This window comes from Arachis duranensis, chromosome 2 (genome assembly GCF_000817695.3).
Source record: "Arachis duranensis cultivar V14167 chromosome 2, aradu.V14167.gnm2.J7QH, whole genome shotgun sequence".
Taxonomy (NCBI): Eukaryota; Viridiplantae; Streptophyta; class Magnoliopsida; order Fabales; family Fabaceae; genus Arachis; species Arachis duranensis.
The window spans coordinates 16,417,561-16,442,335 of record NC_029773.3 but is presented as its reverse complement, the minus strand read 5'-3'; the positions used below and the strand labels follow the sequence as shown (position 1 = coordinate 16,442,335).

Sequence of the window (24,775 nt, the reverse complement as noted above, 5' to 3'; positions counted from 1 at the left end):
TGCATTAAAAAAATATTTTTCTGTATTTACAGTAAATTTGGGTGTATTTTAAGAATTTTGGGTGTATATTTATTCTGATAAGTTCTACATAATTCAAAACTCTTTTTCTTCCTCTTCCTCATATTCTACTGCTTCTTTTTTTCATCATCATAACTATCTTCTTTTTTTTCTTATTCATCTTTTTCTATTTTGTTTTACCTTCTCAAGTTTCTTATTGTTTTACTCTCTTAACAAGAATAAAAACAAAAAAAAAATCAAATAAAGAAGAAGAAAAAACACATAATGCTGCAAAATTACTTGGAAGAGGATGAACTTACATTCATTTAACTAAAAGAAAGAAAGAAATAAAGAAAAAAAGAAGAAAAAAATGCAGCATTAGAGAAAATATTTTTCTATATTTGCAGCAAATTTAGGTGTAACACGAAGATATTTGGGTATATTTTTAAGAATTTTGGGTGTATTTTTATTCTGATAAGTTCTGCATAATTCAAAACTCTTCATCTTCCTCCTCCTCATCTTCTACTGCTTCTTCTTCCTCATCTTCTTATTTTATTTCTTATAATTCTTCTTGGAAGAAAAAATCAAACAAAGAAGAAAAAAATACATAATGTTATAAAATCAATAGACAGAGAAAGAGGAGAAAAAATTACAGCAACAGCAGTAATAGAAAAACAATGATAAAGATGAAACATGCGAAGAAAAAGGAGGAGAAACGCAAAGAAGAAGGAGAAAAAGGAGGAAGAGGAGGAGGAGGAGGAACGCGAAGCACGCTATGAAAACCGTTGAGTAGCGCGCGTGTGGTTTGGCCTAACTTGTATGACTTGTAAACCCAAATGACTTGTATGTGTAGCACTACTCTTTTGCTAATTCATGGGCTACTTTGTTTCCACTTTGTTTAACATGAGTGAAAGCCATTAATCTAAAGTTACATATCAAAGATAGAGCATCTACTACAAAAGCTCTGAAGCAAGTTGGGTTTGGTCTACCGTGTTTGAGTGCATTTACCACTTCTATGCAATCACTCTCTACAACAATCTCCATAAAGCAACATTCTTTTGCTAGCTTCATCCCCAAATATATTGCAAGAGCCTCTGTTTCATGGGCTTCAAGTGGTTGTGTTGTGGGCCATATTGCTGCTGTAAGAATGTGACCCATACCATTCCTAATCACCGCTTCAACTCCTCCATTATTACCATTGGATATGGCTGCATCCACATTAATTTTAATGAGAGTGGTAGTTGGTGGTTCCCAATTATGCTTCATTTGGGTGGTCATTACAGAGCCTCTCTCCTTTTCCTGTACTTGAGCTTTTCAAAATTCGTTCGCTATTTTCTTTGCATGTGTCCACTTCTGCTTCAATTGTGTCTTCTCTACCTTCGAAGGTTCTTCTATTTCTCGCAATCCACAACTGGTGTATCAGGGTGCAGATGTAGAGTTTTTTCTTTCTCTTCCAGATTTCCCAACAATATAGCAACCCATTCCTTCAGAGTAGTTCCAGCCTCATCTTTCATTCTCAGCAGCAATGGGTCGCAAATTAGAACTTCTTTGCGAACCGACATCCCAGAATTATGTGGCTTTCCGTCATTTAGTACATAACGGAGCTCTCGTCATCCCTCTTCTGCAGAGATTTTTGTTTGTAGGGAGGGATCCATGGATCAAACGCCAAAGAAAGTTCTTTGATCTTGGTGGTGCTTTAATTTGCCAAACTTCTTTCCAGGTAACCTCCTTTCTTCCTTCACTCTCTGTGTCTATGGACTGGTTCTGATTTATGGCTTTAATTTCATGGTATGCTAATTTGACTTTGAAGATGCCATCTCTAGCTGTTTTCCATATAAACCTGTCTGGTTGGTCTATTCTTGGGATTGAAATGTTTAGGATTTGTTGGCTCTCAAATGGTAGAAATATTTGTTCTATTAAATCTCTGTTCCAACTCCTATCTTCTGTTTGAATGAGTTCTGCCACTTGTGCTGTTAAATCCAAAGTATTTGGTGCAGTCCATGGCTTGGAGCCATTTTGTTTCGGAAGCCATGGATCCTTCCAAATGCTAACATTTTTTCTATCTCCTATTTTTCAATATCCACCTATCTCAATAACACCCTTAACTTGCCATATGCTTCTCCAAGTGTAGCTTGGTACCCAGCCTAGATCCGAGTTCCGGAAGGATTTTCTGTTAAAGTATTTACCTTTTAGAATTCTTGTTGCCAATGAGTCTGGGTTGTTGATCATTCTCCACCCTTGTTTCACCAGAGCGCCAAATTGAAAGCCTCTACTTCTCTGAACCCCAAACCTCCTCTGTCTTTAGGTAAACACAACTTCTCCCATCTGACCCAATGTATCTTTCTCTCCCCCTCCCTCGAACCCCAATAGAATCTGTTAATCATTGCCTCTATATGGCTACAGAGGCTGTTCGGCAACTTGAAAAAGCACAATATGTATGTCGGGATAGCCTGAACAACTGACTTTATAAGAATCTCCTTTCCCACTCTTGATAATGTCTTCTCCTTCCAACCTCTAAGTTTCTTCCAAACTCTCTCTTGAACAAACTCAAAAACCCTCTTCTTAGATCTCCCCACCAAAGTTGGTAGACCTAAGTACTTCGAGTGTCTTTCCACCGCCTTAAACCCCATCCGATCTTGGATGATCATCTGTCTGTTAGTAGGAATGTTTTGGCTAAAAGACATCTCCGACTTCTCTAGGTTGATGCGCTGTCCTTACGTGTTCTGGTAAGAATTCAGTATTTTTGTCATGGCTTGGATTGACTGATCAGAGGCCCTAGTGAATAAAATACTATCGTCTGCAAAGAATAGATGATTTATTTATGGGCTGTGTCTGGCTATCTTGATCCCTTGAATTTGTATGTTTTCTTGTGCTCTGTTTAGATTACCAGAGAGTACCTCCATACAAAGAATGAACAGGTAGGGGGAAATAGGGTCCCCCTACCTCAATTCTCTCCCTGGTTGAAAGACTTTCCCTGGCACACCCATTCAGTAATATCGAGAAGGACGTCGTACTCACGCATCTCCAAATAATTTCAACCCACCTGTCCGGAAATCCCATGGAGATTTGGACTTCTCTTAAGAAACTCTATTCAACTCTATCGTAGGCTTTCTCTATGTCGAGCTTCATCCCCACATACCCTTTATTTCCCTCCGTCTTCTTCTTCATGTAGTGGAAGATATCAAACGCAACCAAACCATTATCTGTAATAAGCCTCCTGAGAACAAAGGCGCTCTGATTTTCTCTTACAATCTGAGGTAGGATTCTCTTTAGTCTATTTGCCATTGTCTTGGTAGCTATCTTCATGATCACGTTACATAATGAGATTGGCTTGAATTTCCTTGTATGCTTTGGTTTAGCTACCTTGGGTATCATGCAGATGTGGGTGTGGTTAATTGGTTTTGGATAAGCACCTTCGTTAAGAATCTTGAGCACTATTCTGGTTATTTCTTCCCCTACTATAGGCCATATCTTTTGGTAAAACAAGGCTGACATACCATCTGGCCTAGGAGCCTTTGTTGGATGCATTTGCTGGAGAGCTTGCGTCACTTCCTCTCTAGAGAAATCCTTATTTAGAAATTGAAACTTCTCCTCATCTATTCGGCCTCCGACAACTTCACAGATCTTCGTTGCCTCTACTGTCTCCTCCGATGAGAAAAGTCCTTCAAAAAAACTCCTCATCACATATTCAATTTTTTTCTCATCTTCAATCTTTCTTCCCGCATCATCTATTATCGCTTCGACCTTATTTCTTATTTTTCTCTGAGATGCTTTCTGGTGAAAATACTTCGTGTTTCTATCACCATGTCTCAGCCAGTTGGCTCTTGATCTTTGCGACAACCAAATTTCCTCCAGTTTTAATAATTCATCCAGTTTAGCTTCTACTTCCCTGGTGTTCCTCAAAACCTTTTCAGTTTGCTGGATTGAGTTTAAGTGGGCTAGTTCCTTTTGTTCTTCTCTAATCTTCTTTGGGATATTCCTAAAATTTTCCTCCCCCTATCTATCCAGCCTTCTCCTGCATTGCCCTAACTTTTCTTCAAGCGTTCTTGTGCCATTTCTCCAAGATTCTTTAACAACCTTGTAACACTCTTCATTCGATAACCAAAACTCCTCAAACTTGAAACGGCGGTCGCCCTGTAAGTCTATTAGAATTGGACTGTGGTCTGATTTGAATCTTCCCAAGTGTTGGACTGTTGTTATTGGAAAGAGTTCTTTCCATTCTACATTCGCTAGGCCCTATCCAGACATTCTTGAATATTCCTATCACCCGATTTCCCATTTGACCATGTAAAAGGATGACCATCAAAGCCTAGGTCCAACAAGCTATTTGATTGTATGGCCTCTATGAAGCCCTCTACTTGAGATAGCCAACTGGGTTTCCTCCTCTCTTCTCATTTTTATTTAACACCTGATTAAAATCTCCAAAAATAATCCAAGGTAGTCTAGAATTACATCCAAGCACATTTAAAATATCCCAACTAACCTTTTTGTTTTGGTTTTTCGGGCATCCATAGAAGCCAGTGGCTCTTCACTTTCGATCACTGTCCTTCTCGGTTACCTCCATATCTATGTGATTTGTTGACATGGATACTAACTTTACTTCTAGCCTTTTGTTCAGCTTCTTCCCTATTTCTACTTTTCCCAGGTCTCCCCTGCATTCCTTGCTACGTTCTGTTTACGTTCTGTTCAGTTAGTATAGTTAGCTTAGTTTAATAGCATTTTAGTTAGTTAGTTAGAATTGCATGTGGATTTAGGTTTAATATTTGGTTTATTTTGCTGTCTGAATTGGGGCATGCTTCATTGCTCCAGGGATATAAGGATGATGGTGATTTTCTTTTTGTTGATTTTCATACATTGTGTCTGATGCATATGTTGTTGTTTAAGTTGAAATTCAAATAGTCTTTGTGCATGTTGATAATTGTGCTAATATACGATTTACTTTTTGCAGTTAAACCTTTTAGATGATGGATCAGTGGTGCAGTCAAATTCTAGGCTTTATCATGGACAAATTATGAATTATCAGTTTAGAGAATCAAGAAAATAATATAGGTTTCTCAGTGTTTATTTGAATGAATTTCAGTGTAATGAGTGTAAAATTTTTATTTTTTAATAGAATGAGGTTTACTTTCTAAATTGTGTTGTGTTGTTCCATTTACCAAGTTACTGTTGGTTTTTAAATTATTTTTTCAATTGTTTAATAGTAAATAGTATCAGGTTGAATGAGAAGAAATTCGATGCATTTGTAGTTTCTTCAATATATTAAACCTAATAATTGTGAACTTTGATTAATAGGGCTTCAAATTCTGCAATACAGTACAAACAGATTTATAGAAGTTTAATTTGACAAAGAAATTTATCAAAAGTTTCAATTTAATATTTACAAAGATGCAATGGATATTTTTGTTTTAACTATACAATACACAGATAATTCAATACTCAACCAGTGTATAAATTCATAACAATTTACAACATTCAACATATACACTTTCTATATTTTCTAATGAAAATTTACAGAAAGGACTTGATATTGCAGCAGATAGCTTTGAGAGTCTTATGCCTTCAGATTCAGCAATGACTTTATCTCTCGATTTATTTCATTAAAGATAACAATCGAAGCATATTCCACTCTAAAACGATCAACTTTTTCCTACAATTTAAGGAAATTTATTTTTAAGTTAGAAGTAAAGAATTATGTATTTTTAATGATACTTACTTGTTTTCAAATTTTCATGTGTATTTTCCTTTTCTAATCTTTTTGGGATGAATTGTCTCTAGCTATTCCATGACATATATTCCGTAATTTCAGCTAATAAACAAAAATAAAATAACAAAGTAAAATATGTTTAATAGGATAGTTACACGAAAGCACAATAAAATATATTAAATAACAGTACTTACGATATTCATTGACCATTGAGTGAAATATATGGTGCTTTAATGCTCTCTTGATTCTCCACCAAAGGTTTTGCTCCAGCATACACCCTCATTTCTAATATCATCAAGCTCTAAAAAGTACAGAAAGCCAAACATAAGAAGCAGTACAAATTAATTAATTTGACAAAGAATTCACTACAATAGAAACGGTAATTTACGGCGGTTTATTTAGGGATTTGTGGCAGTTTTAAACCGCCGCAAACTGAAATTCCAGCGGTTTCACAAGCGTCACCTATTAGTTGCCGGGGTGGAGATTTGATTTTGCGGTGGTTCTAATGAACCGCTGGCACAACCGCAGCAAATCAAGTTGACAATTTTGCGGCGGTTGCAGAACCGCCGCTATTTTGGTAAGTGGATTTTTTTAAAAAATTTGTGGCGGTTTTAAAACCGCTGCAAATTTATGTGGGTTTTTTAAAAAAAAAATTGCGGCGGTTTCGAACTGCCGCAATTTCATACACAAGCTTAAAAAAAGAACTGACCAACTACAATTGTTTATACCATTTTTTTTCATTATAACATATTTTCTTTACATCATATTTATTAAACTTGAGATATTAACACAAAAAATACTAAATAAAATATATTAAACTCGTAGATAATTCTAAACCATTAACTAAAAAAAATATTTATTTGTAAGTTATTTACTCAAAAAATATTGAACACAAAACTACTATGCTAAGAAAATTCTATTAGCTGTATCAAAGCTTTTAGTTAATGCTTTGATCAAATTTTAGCAAAGCTTTTAATTGATGTAGTACTAGGAGCACTTATACCGACACTAAGGTCTCCATCAGTTGTTGGTCCTCAACTAGACCTGCAAATTGTTTCCATCAATCATCCAACGATACAAAGCCAAAAGAACTAGTTTAATTAAAAAAAGGGTAGAGGTTCCCCCGATGGTTATCTAGTTATGAGATGAAAGCATATAATCACTGTCTTTGAAAATTAGTTATATTACCTACCCACTGTCATCATGTCTCACCAATAAAGAAAACATATATACGCCCTTTTCATATCACTATAATAATATATATGATCAAAGGTAGGTAAGCTTATTGCTAATAATTTAATTTAGGTCTTGTTTTGTTATTACTAAGGTCTGTATAGCTACTGTTGGAGATTCTTCTTACTAAATAGAATTATTAGGGTGGAATAAGCAAGCTAAGTTTTACTAAGTTGTGAGCTACTTGGTTGGCTATACTTTTTGTATGTGTGAATTATTGGCGAGTTCGAGTAAAGTGTGGTTGCTAATAACTCTATACAATCATGCATGCATGACACTATAAAAATAAGAGCCTATACAATCTAATTTTTGAAAAGATGAATGCTACTTTCCCAACACTCTAAACAATGATCTCTGATTCCCAAGTGTTATGTCCCGATTTTAGCTTGTAAACCCCACCTTTAATTTTTTCCTATATTGACTCAAAAGAATTAGATATATATCAAGCTTAATTAACTATTATATATGTAACAGTGTTAATTGCAACACTAGGATCTTAGGTATCATTTGGTATGGTTATTGTTCTAAAATAAAGGCTATTAAGTTGTTAAATATGAAAAGGAGGAGGTCCTTGATCAGTTGAGTGATGAGAAACCTTTGGAATAATAATACTGTACCTACATCTCTCCTTTTGGTAGCTGTTGATTATTTAATGGCATTCCATTTTGATGAAAATACTCTCTGTCTTGTGCTAAATTCCAATACAATGTGGTCCTGCTTTCACTCATGTCCTGCTAAATTCCTATCTTATATATATATATATATAAGACTCATGTCAGTTAATTCATTAAATTAGAAGATCCTCAATACTGGTGTTTAATTAAGAAATACAAAATTTAATTCGTGAAAAGACCGTAACAACGTTAGTAACCAATAAGAAAAATCTATAAAATAGAAAAAAAAACAAATCTATCTAGAATGTAAATATATGGGGTTAAAGTGATCAGCATTCACTATGCATGTGTATGTAAGATTCATCACAGCATGCATCCCCTCTGCTCCGATCCGATCCTGTTCATTACAAACAACATTAGGATCGTTCGGAATGATGCTTCATAATACTAACAACAGTATATATACATTAAACAGCTGGAATTTGATTTCTTTTCTTAATTTAAAGACAAATATCTATGTCCTTGCAACTACACACACATGCATTAAACATGGAGTGAGAGAAAGCACCTGTGGCACCATGAGTTAGCACAGAATCCCCAGAATGCTTGTCCATCCAATCTAATCACTTGCTAATTAAATATCCCAATGACACAAACAACAAGTAAGACATCATTACATAATCACTCAAACTCAACAGAAAGATTCCAAAAAGTGACACAATTAGTAATCATTTTATATCTCTACAGGCACAACGCACATTGATTAACACCATTTTCACACTTCGTTACATTCAACATTTCACAAAAAAGGGTGAAACTGAAAAGTCAACATAGAGGTCAAAACCAAATACAACCCAGAAAATGAAACCAACTTAGCTCAACCAAGCTATAGTTATAGACTTAGATTAACCATAACAATTACCAACACCACCTGGTCCCAGACCTAATTATGCAATTTCCCACCTACCACCATTTCTTAAACTACGCAAACCAAGTTCCTACACCAATCTAATTAAAATATAATATACACAAGGCACCACATGCATAATTATACAACCTTTTACATTGAATTAAACCGATAAATAGATAAATAATTTTTTATAATAAATTAAAAATCAATATATAACTTTTTTCCTCACCGACAGCACAAGCTAATTATTTGGAGAAATTAATGAAGACCTACATGCTAGATAAACTAATCATACATGAAAATACTAAAATCTAAACAAAAGATTAAAACTTTTGAATAAACTAGTTAACTTGATAAGTACAAAAGTAGAGAGGAAGTATATTAGAGGAATTACCTTCAACAATTCATGGAGAAGAGTGATGATCAGATGAAATTTGAATGAAAAGTGAAGAAAACACTATCACCAATACGGGGCACTTGACCTTCTTTATTTTGTTGATGTTCTGCATTATTTAGATGATATGAGATGATACAGAAACAAAAATTTAATCAAGTTAATCCTAACACTTTTAAATTGTCAAGTCAATTTAGTCTTAAAATTTTCTCAAAATAAAATTTCCATCAAATAACTATTATAAAACTAAATATATAGATTACCTTATAAATATCAAAGCAAAATGTGAACTTCACATGGCAGAGAACTATAAGTTCAGAAAGAATGCCACTATGTAGAACATTACATTTGATCAAACTGTTCCACAAATTCTATTCTTCCTTCTAACCTCCAACGCTCAAATGAACATAATCGTTGCAGAATAAGAACCAAATAATGAAGTCATTAAGTGACTAAAGAACTCAATAATTAGAAATCAAATATGAGGATAAAAGTAATAAAGTAAGAAAACGTAGAACCACAATAACTTACAATCCATTTTGAGAACCCATCCCTATTTAGAATTGCCATAAGAACTTTTACTGTCCTAGAGCATGCTCTATTTTCATCAGTAGATGCAATCACATGGGTGACTTCTGAACTCCAAATCTTGGTAACTATAGCACCAATCTTGCTTGCAAAATTAATCAGAAGTATCCGTACCATCAACAGAGGAAAGATTAAAAAATAAATATTGGGAAATACTAATTGACTAATCATATGGGAACTCAAGACAAAGAGCTTAAATGAAAACCCATCAATTACAATAGATTCAAAAGCTCATCCTAATTCCTAATAGATAACCCTAATACACATTAATTAATTGAAAGCGAGCACAGAGAGAAGATCAAACCGGGAAAGAGGAAAGCAAGCAGTAGCAAAGATGGAACATATCAGAACGAAAGAAGGATGGTGCGTGGGTGGCGGATTGTGGGAAGATTTCGTTCGCGAGATTTGCAGGAGCAGCGGACTGAACAGGCAGCAAGAGGGGGATTTGCATGCAAGGCGATGCAATAGGATGGAGCGATGGCCAAGCAATATGATGAGGGTGGCATGATTTCGAGCGCAGCGGCAAGGCAGAGAGCCCTTAGAGGTTTTACATTTTTCTTGAATCACGGAAGGAGAGGGTTTCTTTTTTAATTCCAATTGGGGATTTCTTTGTGTGCATTGCGTTTTTCCCTTAAGCCAGAGTCAAATTATTTGATTTAGCAGCCCTATTTAAAACCGTCATCGAGACTGCCGCAATCTAGCATTTTAGCGGTATTTCTAAAATCGCTGGCATATTGCTGCCGCCATTTGCCGCTTCTGGCGTAGTGATTACACCAAAATTAATTAATGATTACGATGCACAAACTCAATTCAACACAAGAAGACAAACAAGATAAAGAAAATAAAAATATGTATTGTGTAAACAACTTACCACAAATTTATTTATTTTGTTCTTTCTTCATTGGGAGATTCTTTTTGAATGGGGTCAAGCACATGAAATATTTTATTTTGCACATTCGAAATCCACAGCCACTAATGTCTTCCATGGCAAATTGGGGCAAATAACTAACATTTGGGTAAATAGGACAATATTTTAGTCTAAATGACATAGAATGAAAAATTATTTAAGAAGTTTTAGAAATAAAAATTTATAAATGGATAGGATGCTAGCTTTTTTTTTGTCTAAAAAGGTAGTTCTTATATTCATTAATGCTTTAGGCCTTCTTGATTACTGGATTAATGTAGTTATGCTCAAACTTCATCAACATGTTATTCTACATCGAAATAATAACTTTTAGCATATAATATATTTTCAAAATGCACCAAAATTGAGGTTAAAGTTTAATTGTAGTAGAGCTTACCACAGTATTAGATGGACACAATATATCTATTCTTCAATTTTTTTTAGATTTCTTCTTGTTGAGAAGTTGGCACACTACGGAGAACACTTATGAAAACAAATGACCCAAATTAAATTACATATATGGTACAATAATTCATAAAAAAAAGCTTTAGTGTTATAGCAGAAGAATTTACCAGATTTTTAACAAATTCTTTTGGTTTTAAAGATGCAAAATAAAATCTAGCTCCTTCGAATAGATTTTCATGCTTCAACTTGAATATAATCTCCCATTCATTACTGGTGTCATTTTTGAATGTCTTGATATTTGTGGCCCAATGATAGCATTTGTCTCTAAACTCTTCCGTTATTTCTTTTTGCTTGACTGGAGTCTTAAACTTTTCAAGGAAGCTCAAACTCAGCTGTACATCTTGTTGCATTAGTTGTGGACTTGTCTACTTGGCAAATTTTAATGCTGTTACAACCCCAGCATCCATAACATCATCAACCAGCATTTCTAACTCATCAGCCAACACGAGGTTCTCTTGAGTTCCAATTTTTGAAATTTTCTCTTCTTGGCTGGTGGTTCATCCTCTTGTGTAATTGTAGCTTCATCGGTTGATTGAATTATGCCAAAGTCAAAGAATGGTGTACCAAAGTCATCATCCAATACAATATTTGCAACCGTCAACAAACCATCTTTGAGATCTTGAGCCGATGGAGGACTGCAGAATGCCACATAAAATAGTTAAAGAATGTACCAAAACTATTATAAGAGAAATTTATTAATTAGAATTTACGCATTAAGAGGAACTTCATGCTGAATTTCCTTTTCCAAGCTTCCTTAGGAGCTTCTTGATGTGGTTGTGAAGGACTGCAAAATGAGATATCAAATTGTTTAAGAAAGCACCAAAAAAGAATTATGCAACAAAAAGGAATGTAACTAGAACTTACGCATTAACAGGTTCTTATTGCAAAAATTCTTGTATTGGAGACTGTGCAACAGGTTCTTGCTGAGTATGCTGAGAGCTGGATGCAAAGGTTTCTATTGAAGGAGCAATTACTTGTAGTGGCACTCTAATCAAGGCAAATAATAAAGAAATTATTAAGCAGTAAACATTAACAAATTTTTGATAAAACCGTTAACTCAATTATTGGAACGAAAAACTAAATTGAAAAACTCATATATTCAGTAGTTCATATTCAGATTGAGTTTGTCTTCGTAGCACAAGCATTTGATCTTTAAGGTATGTCCCGAGATTAATAGTTATGGTACTCATATTAAACAAAATTCAGTGTCAATTAAGTCAATAAAATTAAACAAAATAAAAAATTCAACAATATAGTTAAATACTTTACTCACTTATCAGATTTTGGTGAATGTTTTATCCTTTCCTTTATTCTTGCTTGATCAACTGGGTAAGCTTGCTGAATAGGGTTGGCTTCATCCATTGTTTCTTCTTGTACTTTAAACTTGAAATGCACCGAAATTATCTCAAAAAGCACCTCAATCATTGAACAATAATAAAACTTTTATTGTATGCGAACTTACAAAGTTGCATGCTGCAAACTCATTTTTTTTCTTTTTTTTCATGCCTTTTTTTCTTGAAAAAAATCTTAGAGGGTTTTTTTTCTAAAAAATATATATATGAAATTAGAAAGCACATTATGGTAGTACAAGAAATAAAGAAATGGTAAGACAAAGAGACATATTAATCAGATCACTTTGTGCATTTACAGACCCTGATAGTTTGACCGTGTTTGAAATATAGAATCATTTTCACTCGACGAATTCACAGGTGACATTCTAAGGACAAAATAAATATTACTCAGTAAAACTAAAGTAATTATATCATCTTTTAGAAAATTTTAGCAAAGAAACAATATAAATTATCGAATCTTACGTTTGTGAAGAATCAAAGTGAGCTTCTGTCGAGTCGTGCCCATTTTTTGGTTGTTTAGGCTGAACAAGTTTTCTTTTTTTCAGGGGTGTTGCCTTTTTTGGAATATTTTTTGTTTTGGCCTATATCCTGGAAAAGAAAAGAATCATCAGGAAAATAAAAATAATAAATATTGACAAAAAAAACACCGAAAATTAAGATATACTTTTTTGAAGGATTTTTATTTTTTTCTTCAACCTTTTTTTCTGTTTTTTTTTTTCTGGATTTCTTCACTTTTGAGAATACATACAAAAAAATATATTTATAAAAAAAATTTTGATGAAAAAACAGAACATAGTTTTACAATAATAGTTTCTGAATTTTATTTATCATCAGATTCAGTCTCTGTTTAAAAAGATGAATCCACAATAACATGTTTCCTCTTTTTGGATTCCATCCTAAAAAGGTAAAAACACATGAGGTAAATAAATAGAATAAATATTTACAAAAGATATCGAAAAGTAACACTTACATCTTTGCCAATGTTTTGGGTTGTTTTTTTCTTTTCGATATCTCTTCAGAGTCATATTCAGAATCAGACTCATACTCACAATCAGTTTTGCTTTCTGAAGATGAGTCCAATACAACAGGTTTCTTCTTTTGTTACTTCGTTTTTTTCTTCTTTTCTTTTTTTGATTGTCCCCTCAGTTGTGCTCTTCTTATGAGGCACTAAAACAGAAAATTATTTGATTAGCAGAATATATTTCAAACAAATGCACCGAAATTTAAGGGAATAATTTCTGTTGAGTTACCATTTCATCCTTCGCCTCACATTCTATCCTTTTAACGAGCATCTCTCTTGTCCAATGTTGCACTCATAGTGGTTTGGGAATTCTATCCGCCGGCCTATTCATGTATATGTGGATTCATGAAAATATATAATCATGAGCGTAAAGAGACAACCATCAATTGTATATTTGTTTTGCAATTTATGCCCTCTGATTCCTTTGAGTGGCATGTGAACCGGAGAAATTTTGCTTATTGTTGTTGGCAACAAGAAACACTTTTGAATGAAGAGGATGAATGTCCTATTGAATTTCAATTAATTTTCTAGTCTATCCACACTCATGTCAATCAAAGACTTTATCAAAAGTGACAAATAACAACCTTTGAAGCTTTTAAAAACTTCCTTCTGTTCCTCGTTGATTTCTTTTTAGATTATTTTGTCTGGAAAGTAATCCCCTACAACAGCAGCAAAAATATTTTAATAACACAGAAGTAATATAAAAAAATACCAAAATTTGATTGATATAATAGATTACAAAATGGATTTTTACCGGATGCATTTAAGCCCAAGACATCCATTATCTTGTCAAGAGTGATCTTGATTACCCCATACCATGTGTCCATGAAGTTATTAAACGGATCAAAGGAATTAGCCAATTCTTTCAACAGTTTATGGGTCACATTCAAGCCCGGGATATGTCTCATCATACCAAATCTCAATTCATCCACAAGATTTTTCTTTATTTTGCTGAATATATCTGATATTGATCTTGTGGAGCATTGCAAATCATGAATGTTTTGTAAATAAATAAAAATTATATTATATAACTATATTTATAGTTATAGAACAAAAATGGAGTTGTCATAACATATATACGTTTACATTATATACTAGTGTCTTCTTCTTTGAGATGTTCTTCACAGCAACTTTTTTCATTGTCATTTTGCTATAAAGAATAAAGAATTTGGTTAATAGAAAACAACACTACATTTAACTCATGAAAATCACTTAACCATGCACAAAATGAAACTAGAAGCACTACAACAACATTTTATGGCCTAATTACACTAAATTCAGGATAAAAACACTAATTACACCTCAATTCGGTCAAAATGCACCGAAAGTACTTACTGATTACTTGTCACAAACTCAGTTCAAAGCATGGCAATCACTCAAACATGCACAAAAATACATGAAAATCACTCAAACATGCATAAATTGACAACAGAAGCACTACAACAACATTCAATGGCCTAATTACACCAAATTCAGAACAAAAACACCAATTACACTTCAATTCAGTCAAAAAGCACTGAAACTACTTACTAATTACTTGCTACAAACTCCGTTCAAAGCATGCAAATTACTCAAATATGCACAAAAAGACATGAAAATCACTCAAAACATGCACAGAATAACTCCAGCATTCTATGGCCTGATTACACCAAATATAGGACAAAAACACCAATTGCACAATAATTCAGTCAAAATATACCGAAAGTACTTACTGATTACTTGCTACAAACTCAGTTCAAGGCATTCAAATCACTCAAACATAAAATAAAAAAAACACATGCAAATCAATTTCGGATAAGAAAATGTCATAAATATAGATTAAATGACACCAGAAGCACTACGACAATATTCTTACACCGATCTAACACATTTATCACGAATGAACAGTATAAAGAGAACATTCATATCTACAATATTGCGAGAACACAAACTGAATCTACTAATAGATAGAAATATGACTATTTAGTATTTCGCGATAGAAAATGCAAAAGAGAAGTGAAAAATATGGACGATTTATCTTTAATAATCTTTCGCCTTCTCTTTCAGTGTTTGTTGTTGAAGATTTCAAACGTATCTTCGATATTTCTTGAGTTTTCGCGAAAATTTTCACATATTTTTGAGAGATTTTGAGCTTAGATTTGAAGTTTCTTTGTTGCAATTTTGAAGAAGAAAGTGGAACCGTTTTTCATATTAATGTGCGTAGCTTTGAAGCGTTACACACTCTATTTTGAAGTTTGTTTTTGTTGGATTTAGGTCAACTTGATTGGACTTTGATGCCAAAAAGACTTGTATGTGTTGCATTATTCTTAAAAAAATAATATTTCACAATTCTTACATAACAAATTTAACTAATATATATGAAAAAAGTAATAGAAAATAGAAAAAAAAATCATAAGCAATTCTTGACAAGTACAATGCTACATGGCCAGCAAATATTATTATTTTTTGCCAGCACTTAGCCTACAATAATTTGGACCCATATTTACAGACATTTTGTACACAAAAAATATATAATTTGCACATATATTTATTAGAATTTTGCACACATAAATCAATACAATTTGCATCCATGAATTAATATAATTTGCATCCACGTTTTTCAGAATTTACATACATAAATTAGTAAAATAACAATTTAATATTTGTACTAGTTAAATAATAACTAAAAATACTAAAAATTACTAGCTCCCAAGAGTTTCTCTTCTTGACAATTATCCCGGAAGATGACGAAATTCCAACCAAAAAAAAAACTATCAATTTTAATTAGCACAAATTAACAATTTCACATGCCACCTAAACATGTCCCATTAACCCCTGATAAAAACATGTCCCATTAACCCCTGATAAATCATTGACGGAAAGATCAAAGGCCAGAAAGGGAGATTTGTTTTTATGGAGGATTGTGATCTTTCTAAAAAAAAAATTGCTAAGGACTGGAATAGATAATCACCCTAATTAAAATGCTTTTCCAACACGTTAATAACATCTTTGTACAACTCTGACAGAATCTCACGAGCCTTTGCATTCTCTCCTGTGAGGAGATTATAAATTCTTTGTTTTGAATTAAATAAAATATTCTATAAAAATGATTAGAATCTGAAAAATTATTAAGCAATTTAGTCTCTGAACTTACACGCGAGTCTCAATTTAGTTCTTGAGATTTTAATTATCTCTATTTAGTCCCCAAAGTTTATAAACGTGCCTCATATTAGTCCGTGAGACGATTTTTAGTATGAAAATGTTAATGAAGCGCTGTTATAAACTATCAGATGTCCTGTTAAAACTTGTAAAATGATGCAGTTTTAATTTTGACATTTAAATAGTTCAAAAAGGGCATCGTATCACTTATTTTGTTAGATAAAATTTTAATAAACACCATTTACAATGTTTTTGGATTATTTGAGTGCCAAAACTAAAACATCATTTTACAAAATTTAGTGTGACGTCCGACTGTTCACGACAGTGTTCCGTTAACGTTTGTACGTTAAAAATTATTTCAAGGACTAACATAAGTTATATTCACAAAGTTTGAGGACTAAATAAAGACAATTAAAACTCGAAGGACTAAATTGAGCCTTACATGCAAGTTCAGGAATCAAATTGAATATTATCTCAAAATTATTTCTATTAATATCCAAACAAATGATTTCCAAATAAAAAATTTAACATACTCCTAAAAGATATATTCCCTTCAAATGATTTATCCAAACACATTCTAAAATCAAGTGTTCAGAATAGGTTGCTAACTGGCTAATCTGAAATTTTAGTGTGTAAAAGCAGGCAAAGATTAATACTTAAAAAAGGTCTAAAACTCAGAAAAAAAATCACCAAATGGATCGTTCGAGAAGCTATCACAACTAAGAATGGCATACACAAAATCAAGAGTAAAATCTGAACCAAGCTATAAGGCCATTCCATTGGGACGCAATGCCACAAATAACATGAAACATAACCTAACCTTTCAGCATTCTCTAGATTTCTTTCTACAAAATTAGCTCATGCAAGAGAGTTACCAAATAGTACAGTAGTGAATAGTGATAATAATAATACTAACATTTCTAGCATTCAGTACATAAGTTACAAACTAGTAGAACAAATCTTTGTCCTGAGATTCTCTTGATTAAACAAAAATAGTTTGTCCTAAGTTTCTTATCATAAATTTTATCAACTCTCCAAGTAATTAAGATGGTGAAAGTGGAACAGATAGATAATACAGAACATATCTAGATATGCAAGTTCTGGTCTAAAAGTAGTGTTCAAAGCATGTGATACTTATGTCATGACCGTGGGAATTGAAGGGATAGTTTTCAATATCTCAGTAATCCCCTATTGATGGTAGGCCGGGAGCACTGTCGCGAGATTCTACGCCTTGATCTCCCATCTTTTGAATATCTTCAGGTGAAAGTATTTTGATATACCAAACATTGTTGACAAATGATCTATAAAAGGTTATGCAGAAAATCCACGTACCAAAGAAGGAAAAATGTCAAGAAAATCTTATAAGATGAAATAAATAAGGTTTAAATAAGTTTTTAGCCTCTAATGGTCCTTATAAAAAAAGAAAATTGGTTTGGATCCAAATATTTTCAAAAACATTTCGTTTACGTTCCTATCATTTTGTTTGTTTCTTAGTCCCCCATATTATAGTAATATTCTATAATTGTTTGAAGTCTCTAACAATTATGATAATTTGGTTTAGATAATATTTTCAGAGTAGCAAATTATCATAATCTTTTGTGGATCAAAACCTATTATTTTTCAATATGTATTAACCTATTATCAAAAGAGGATTTTTATAGGTATCAAAACCAAATACCTCTTGAAATGTTTGGATTGAAACCAAAAAGAAACTTCATTGGGAACAAAACCAAGATTCACAATATTTACAAGGACCAAAAAGAATTCGAAGCCAATAAAATAAACATTGCATGTTTTGCTAAGGTGAAGGGCTGTGGATAGAATGAGACAAATTCATTGAGCAAAACTAAATTGTGTAAATATGAAGTTGTACTTACTCCCACGTAAACCTGTAAAAATACAAAACTATATTATAAATGACTCAGAAAGCAGCAGTTAGTTGTAATAGTATGACTCAAACCTTGACAAAGGTTGGTGTCTGGTTTTGGGGGTCAACTTGTCCCGCACTTTGCATTAACTCAGATGAATCTTGCATACAAGCATATAGAGGACCCTGGTATCCAGAATTCCCTAATGGCATTGTTGAAGCATCGGTATCAGCGGATGAAGTCGTATAATGTGGGACAGTGGCAGGGAGTAGAAGACCGGATGAATCAATATTGACTCCAAAGAGGGTTGGATTCTGAGTGTCTGAATTACGATGTGGTGATGCCACTGCAATATCTTTTCCAGAATATTGCACATGTGACATTGAGTTGCCAAAAGCATTAACCTGCATAGGTGTATACTTTGCAGGCCATGATTGTTGGGGTGACTGTTCTGTCGGTATCGAATGACCACCTCTGGATAAATTCAAGAGATTGCTGCTCCCTTCAGGACAAAGTGAACCAAGCATGTTCTGTCCTGGTGAACCTGATGCTTCAAACTTCATGCTTGAATCTACAAACTCTGATTTTGAATACGATGGCGAAGGCAAACTAGAGTGTTGCCTTTGGTGGAGCTGGTCACCCTGAACTAGAAGTGCATCTTGATAAGTGTGCTGCTCCGCATGGTCTTCTCGGTTGTTGTGCGATTTCTGAAAGAGCTGCTGCTGAGTCATGTTCTCTCCCAATACTGGTGCTTGTGGCTGCAAGATATTAGAAGGCACTGATTGCTGAATCGTTTGCTGCTGCTGCTGAAGCTGGATAGAAGTGTTGACATTTCCTGATTGATGAAGATAATTGAAAGGCTGTTGGAAATTCAACATTTGTTGCCTCAAGAGTTCTCCACTCCCTATGTTCTGCAAACCAGCTGCCAACATGGCTTGGTACTGCTGATTATGATCATTTCCAAGCAAAGCCGGATCAAGCCTCTGCTGCATCCATGGCAGCATTCCAACACTTTGAAAATTGATTGAATTCAGACCTTGGTCGCCAGGTCCACCTCTAAGCCACATTAGCCCATTAGTTGGGTCATCTCTGCCATCTGTAACATGAACTTTTTTTCGTTAGGTAAATATGATACAAAGAGATCTAATCCCCTTTTATTTTGTTAATGAAGATCATGGAAAATCTGATGTGGCCTGATGTGGCTAATTTGATCTCAATATTCAATATTAAGTTATTACCGTCTTTTGTTAAGTAAATATGAACAAAGAGATCCAATCCCTTTTGTTTTGTTCATGAAGCACATGGACAATCTAATGTGGCTAATTTGATTTCAATATTCAATATTAACTATTTTTCATTTGAAGATACATTGTCAAACAAGGAAAACAAAATTGTGGGACAGGGAGGATCAGTAAATATTTTGTTTTTGTATGCAAGAAAAAAAGAAATATGTAAATTTAAATGTAACACTACAAAATCTTATCAGTGTCTCTTCTCTTTAGAATGAAATGATATCTCTTCTATAACCCATGGCATTGATGTCATATTATACCATCTATATTGCAATTAGGTGGAAGACAGTTTGAAAAACTAGAACTGAAATAAAACTAGTACCAAGAAAAGATGAGGTGCCAGGATGCCATGGACGTTTCAATCTGAGCGGAAATAGTGACGGATACATTGGGAATGTTGTTAAAGGCTCAATTTCCCATAGTGATACTCTTGGCTGCCTATCTCCTGCTGTGGATTCATCCCAACCAACCTACAAGGTAAAGAAGGAAGAAAAGGTTGCTCATAAAGTTGCTAGCTTATGAAGTTTCAAGGACACTCTTTAAGGCATGGAACACAAATTGTGAAGCTTTACGCCAATTGAATTCCTATCCTTATCTTCCTGACTGTGACATTTAACATTGTACGTATTTAAACATGGCTGCAAAAGAAGAAAGCTACAATAGCATAACCAGTACAATTCCTTAAGGTTATATTTGCAAGATGGCATTAACTTTGGTTTAACAACCGAATACATTGCATGATGTGCCTAATTTTATGCATTAGATTGTGATCTTATATACCTTTACAGATCGCCAATGAGAATTTGGCCAACGAACTGGATCCAAGTCACTTATTCCAGTTATTGTACCCATGTACCTGCAAAAAGAAAAAGTGACTTCTGCCTAAGTAAAAGAAAAGTAGCATGATGCCACACAGCATAAATGAATTTTGGAAAACAAAAAAGCACAGAAGCAAAAACACTATTTCAATGAAGAAAACTTTTCAATCTCTAAACATATCTGAGGGAAAATCCTCCAAAATAAAAAGTTCATGTGCTCCATACAAATAGGGGCCAAACATTCAGGCAAGCTGTTTTTTACTCCTGTATCATACATTCAACTATATTTATCCTAACAAAAATATATATTTGATTGCTGTAAGTACCTCCGGACACTTGATTCTTCGGTCTCGAAAAGCATCCTGAAACGCATACCAACAGAAACACGTGTATGGTATACAGCTTTGATATATTTTGAAAGTGGTATGACGAACTCGGATGGACTAGCCCTGCCCAAGACGGAACTGTCAAAAAAACATTGTAATTTCTAATAGGGTGGCATCAGAAGATGAAATGTATTGCAACATTCACAACCTTGGATTATAGAACACCGTGAAACAGCTATTAGTTGCTGCAGCATGGGCAGCTGCTGCAAGAAGCCCAATATGCATACTATCACTGGATAGAACTGAAGAAGGCATTACAGTTTGTGGTCGATTGGCACGACGTATTCCCAAAAGAAGCTGATTCTTTTCATTCCTAATAATGGAAATGCATATAGAAACAGTAAACAAGCTTTCTGCAGCATCAAAGGGGAAATTTAAGTTGACAAAAAGGTAAAAGTAAACACCATATGAAAAGCACAGAATCTCCTGCCACAAGTCTTTTGGCACTAACAAATACACTCCAGCCGGTAGTAAGAAGGTGCCTCTTTGGCTGTCCTGAAATGACATGCAAGCAATAGACATGTCACCTTAATCAGATAGTTTCATCAATTTATGTAGTTAAGCCTGCTTTCTTAAACAATAAATCAAGTGCTCCCAAGCAGAGGATTGGTAAAATGAAATTTCCGTTATAATGTACAAAAACAAATGTATACCTCAACGACAGAGGCCCAGCATATGCTGAAGACCAAATATTTGGAGCTACCTTTTTATAAGCCAACATTCCTTGTTAAAAGGTAATTTGGCTGCCATCACTACTAAAAAGTCCAATTTTAATGGGTAAACAGAAGTGATGCAATTAATGGAATATACATATGTGCCGGCAATCTAGCTATTTGGATGTATTTGTCAAATTAAATAGTTGGTTTCGCCACATTATTCTATTTGTAATTTGTATAAGTAGTCCAAATAAAATAAATTCCTTCAGTTCCACACTGAGATAATGTAGCATAGTTTCGACAAGGGGTAAAACCAAAAGCTAAATTACCTTGCTACGCTCTATCTATACACAGATTTTTTCACTCCAGATCAACAAAACACCATAACATTTGGACATAATCCTCTTGTGTACAAGGGAAAATAGACTTTCCTAATAGAGTATTAGTACAATTTGATTTCCTATTGGATGACAATCAGTAGGAGAGACTGTAAAATTAGATATCATTTATGTTCCTCACAGGATGTATTCTAGAGAAACCTAATTGATTCACAATATCAGAGATCGGCATGATTTTAAGATAAACTGATCATGTGCTAATTGATAATATATAATTTTTAAGGTTATGCATTTGGCATACACAACAGCAAAACTCATGGATGGTACAGAATAAATTGCTCACATGATCATTAGCAATATAAATCGAGTTCATGGTCAAAGGAGAGCACATATAATTTTAAAATCATTTTATACCATAGCTGGTAACATTAAAGTGCTTAGTTGCCTTAAGATTCCAGCGCCCCTACTCTAAACTAGAGATCTTAATGTGTATACTGGGATAATCAATGCAAATATACACACAAGCAAGTACAGCACAAAGTTCGTACATGCTAAAGGAAGGATGTATTGGTTTGCCGGCATGTCTTCCGGGGAGAAAACAGGCCCTATCCTATATATGATTAAAGGTTCTTTCAAGAAAGGCAAGTTATTAAAGCAATTAAGCAAATCATATAACTATAAGTTAATAGGAAACATGTGAATCAGTACAACCTACTAGCATACAGCTACCTATGCTTCCAGAAGATATTTCAATCTTTTTATCATGCTAGCTTTATTGTTATCCACAGAAAAGGGAAAATCCACACATGGACATGGTAGAAGTATAAGATAGCAAGCCATTGCAGTCAAAAGAACGAAATAATACAACTCTTACCCCTAAAAATATGACGAAATTTCCACTCAACATCATGGAGATCTCTAGCAATTAGTTCTTGTGCAGGCGGTTGCAATGAGAAATCCTGTACAACCCATATAGAAGAGAAATGCATCTATATTCTACAAGAGAAACCCACAAAGAAAATACAACGGATACTACCAGCGGAGGGAAAACTTTCTCAGCTGCACGACGCGGAACAGAAAACCCTCCATGTGTGCTGGTGTCACTAGCAGTTAAGGTCTTGCAAAAATAATTTGAGGGCTGCTTACTTGGAACTCCCAATTCCATGGGAAGAAATGTATCCTTCTGCTCTTGCTGCATGCAATGCATAACCAAAAGCACAAATTCCAACTCTAGAAATATAAAACAGCCTCATTACAAGTGAAACAAGTTGTCAAAGAACGACAAATACCGGAGTCAACGGCTGCAGTGTCATTTGGGCATAAACTTCATCTGTTTCAACATCTGCCTGGAAAATTAATGCATACTCTAGTTGACTAAGTTTACTCTAATGGAAGAAGGAAAAGGTAACTGAACTATCGTCGCTAAAGACATAATACCGACATGCATCGTGACATTGTGAAGTTGGCAAATCAACTGGGGAGGCAAGCTCGGGTAATTCGGTATGTGGCCATCAACTTCTCTGTTAGTTGTGGCAGCAACCTAGAATCATTGTTCATCACATGTTCAGTTCAATGTTGATTCATATGTATAATCAACCACAAGAAACTAGATTGAATTGCTTTCAATCCAAAGTCAATGCACCTTCCCAAGTACGAAAATACACAAAACAATCAATGTAGTATAAAGCACCTGCTCACTATGACCCTGAGGGAAGTAAACCACACGAGTCCCTGCAGTTGGTAGGGACACCAATGGACCCGCACATGCATGCCATAGCTCAGAATTCAAGCACTTCTTCTCCCCTCCTATAAATCAGGTTATCACAAAAAAAGAGAAAAAAGGAAAACACTCACAGTGGCATTTAAACAAACACAAAAGGGGCATTGAAAGAGACTTGAAATATTCATGTAATAAAATTTTCTGTTTCTTTTTCAATATGCAAAAGTGCATAGATACCTTCATGTTGTCCCTGCTGAGGCAACCCTGATGTTGAAAGCTTCATATCAAGCTTTACCCTTTTCCCTCCTTTTGAAGACAAAGTTTTCAGTAATCACACACACACACATGGAACCCTAACTCATTTCAACCACCACCACCCCCCTCAATTCCTCTCATAGCCTTCACATTCCTCCCACTTGCCAATGTACTCCATCCCCAGAAAAACACACATCACTCAACAATGGGATCCATAAAAGAAAGCACAACTTCACCAATTCACCGTAGTAGTTAACTAGTTAATAGAACTAACAACCTCACCACCAAAAGAAAAAAAGAGAAGCTAGAACCAACAACTAGCTAGAAGAGAATCAATCCAATCCTTCACTGCAAAAGGGGGATATTATATCAGTGTTTGCAACAAAAACATTTCAATCAAATAAAGGCATGGAACATGATGACCTATGAGTTGAACCCAATCCAGAATTAACCAAGCTGCACCAACAACAACATCAAAAAAGTTGGTGACATGTTGCTCAAGATCTCCATGAAAGGAACAGAAATAGTAAAAGAACACAAGAAGAAAAAAAAGAAAAGAAAAAGAGGAAGAAAGATAATAAAGCAAAAATGAAAGGGTTGCAAGAATAGCAAGTAGCAGCGGTAAAAGCCAGCAAGTGAATGAAAGTGTGTTGAACGTAGTAAAGTGTCTCTCTTTTGTGGTTTATCTATCATCACTGTGACACATCCCCCACAAAACTGAAGAAGAGATTTTTTTGTTTTTATTGAAAGAGAGAGAAAGTAAAAGGAGGGTCTTTGCCCTATATAAGGGGGTCCCGACCAAACTGGACATGGTTGCAGAGGAGAGAGAAACCTCAGTGAACTGATAATGACCGTTGGATATTCCGTACATGTTGAATATAAGCCGTTGATTTATGTTTGATGTGACAGCAGGCATGTGCCACCATCCTTCAGTGGTCGTTGTCGGAGTACGGAGTATTATGAAGGTGAGAAAAAATAAATATAAAAAAATTACCATTAATAAATTAATACTAATAAGACGGAAATTATTTTATATATGGAGGAAGTGTTGGTGAATTGGCCGGATATTGGCCAAGGAGGGGAATTACCGAAGGGTGGAGCTCAAGCTCAACACGCCGGGGG

At 34.4% G+C, this 24,775-nt stretch overlaps 3 protein-coding genes and 1 long non-coding RNA gene across 10 annotated transcripts; all 4 read right to left on the bottom strand.

The window, feature by feature from the left end:
• Positions 1-852: 852 nt before the first annotated feature.
• LOC110278144 (uncharacterized) lies at positions 853-1,275 on the bottom strand. The gene has a single exon (XM_021136336.1). It carries the CDS (start codon positions 1,273-1,275, stop codon positions 853-855), a length of 423 nt encoding a protein of 140 aa, XP_020991995.1.
• Positions 1,276-5,393: 4,118 nt separating this feature from the next.
• LOC127744752 (uncharacterized) lies at positions 5,394-10,081 on the bottom strand. Of its 6 annotated transcripts, none has more exons than XR_008005780.1 (7): positions 9,116-10,081; positions 8,853-8,961; positions 8,117-8,178; positions 7,552-7,945; positions 6,705-6,745; positions 5,896-6,002; positions 5,394-5,644 (listed from the first exon to the last, which is right to left on the bottom strand). It is a non-coding gene; the product is annotated as an uncharacterized LOC127744752 (long non-coding RNA). The 6 variants fall into 6 exon arrangements; XR_008005781.1 differs by having other exon boundaries at positions 6,705-7,945; positions 9,116-9,235; positions 9,384-10,081; XR_008005783.1 differs by having other exon boundaries at positions 6,705-7,945; positions 9,116-9,525; positions 9,745-10,081.
• Positions 10,082-17,191: 7,110 nt separating this feature from the next.
• LOC127744807 (auxin response factor 8-like) lies at positions 17,192-17,621 on the bottom strand (the record flags this gene model as incomplete). Its single annotated transcript, XM_052257255.1, is given in 1 exon segment — positions 17,192-17,621. A coding segment is annotated over 1 exon segment (124 nt), but the record flags the coding sequence as incomplete, so codon positions are not given.
• A 618-nt stretch (positions 17,622-18,239) lies between these two features.
• Positions 18,240-24,392, bottom strand: LOC107473768 (auxin response factor 8). 2 transcript variants are annotated; one of them, XM_021136335.2, is made up of 13 exons: positions 24,077-24,392; positions 23,636-24,001; positions 23,369-23,484; positions 23,120-23,218; positions 22,968-23,024; positions 22,715-22,870; positions 22,553-22,637; positions 21,089-21,179; positions 20,833-20,997; positions 20,625-20,747; positions 20,261-20,336; positions 19,803-19,950; positions 18,240-19,284 (listed from the first exon to the last, which is right to left on the bottom strand). In XM_021136335.2, the coding sequence occupies exons 2-13, from the start codon at positions 23,679-23,681 to the stop codon at positions 18,275-18,277; spliced, it is 2,172 nt and encodes a 723-aa protein (XP_020991994.2). In that variant the 5' UTR covers positions 23,682-24,001; positions 24,077-24,392; the 3' UTR covers positions 18,240-18,274. The 2 variants fall into 2 exon arrangements, with proteins under 2 accessions (XP_020991994.2, XP_052113214.1); XM_052257254.1 differs by having other exon boundaries at positions 23,636-24,392.
• Positions 24,393-24,775: the final 383 nt, after the last annotated feature.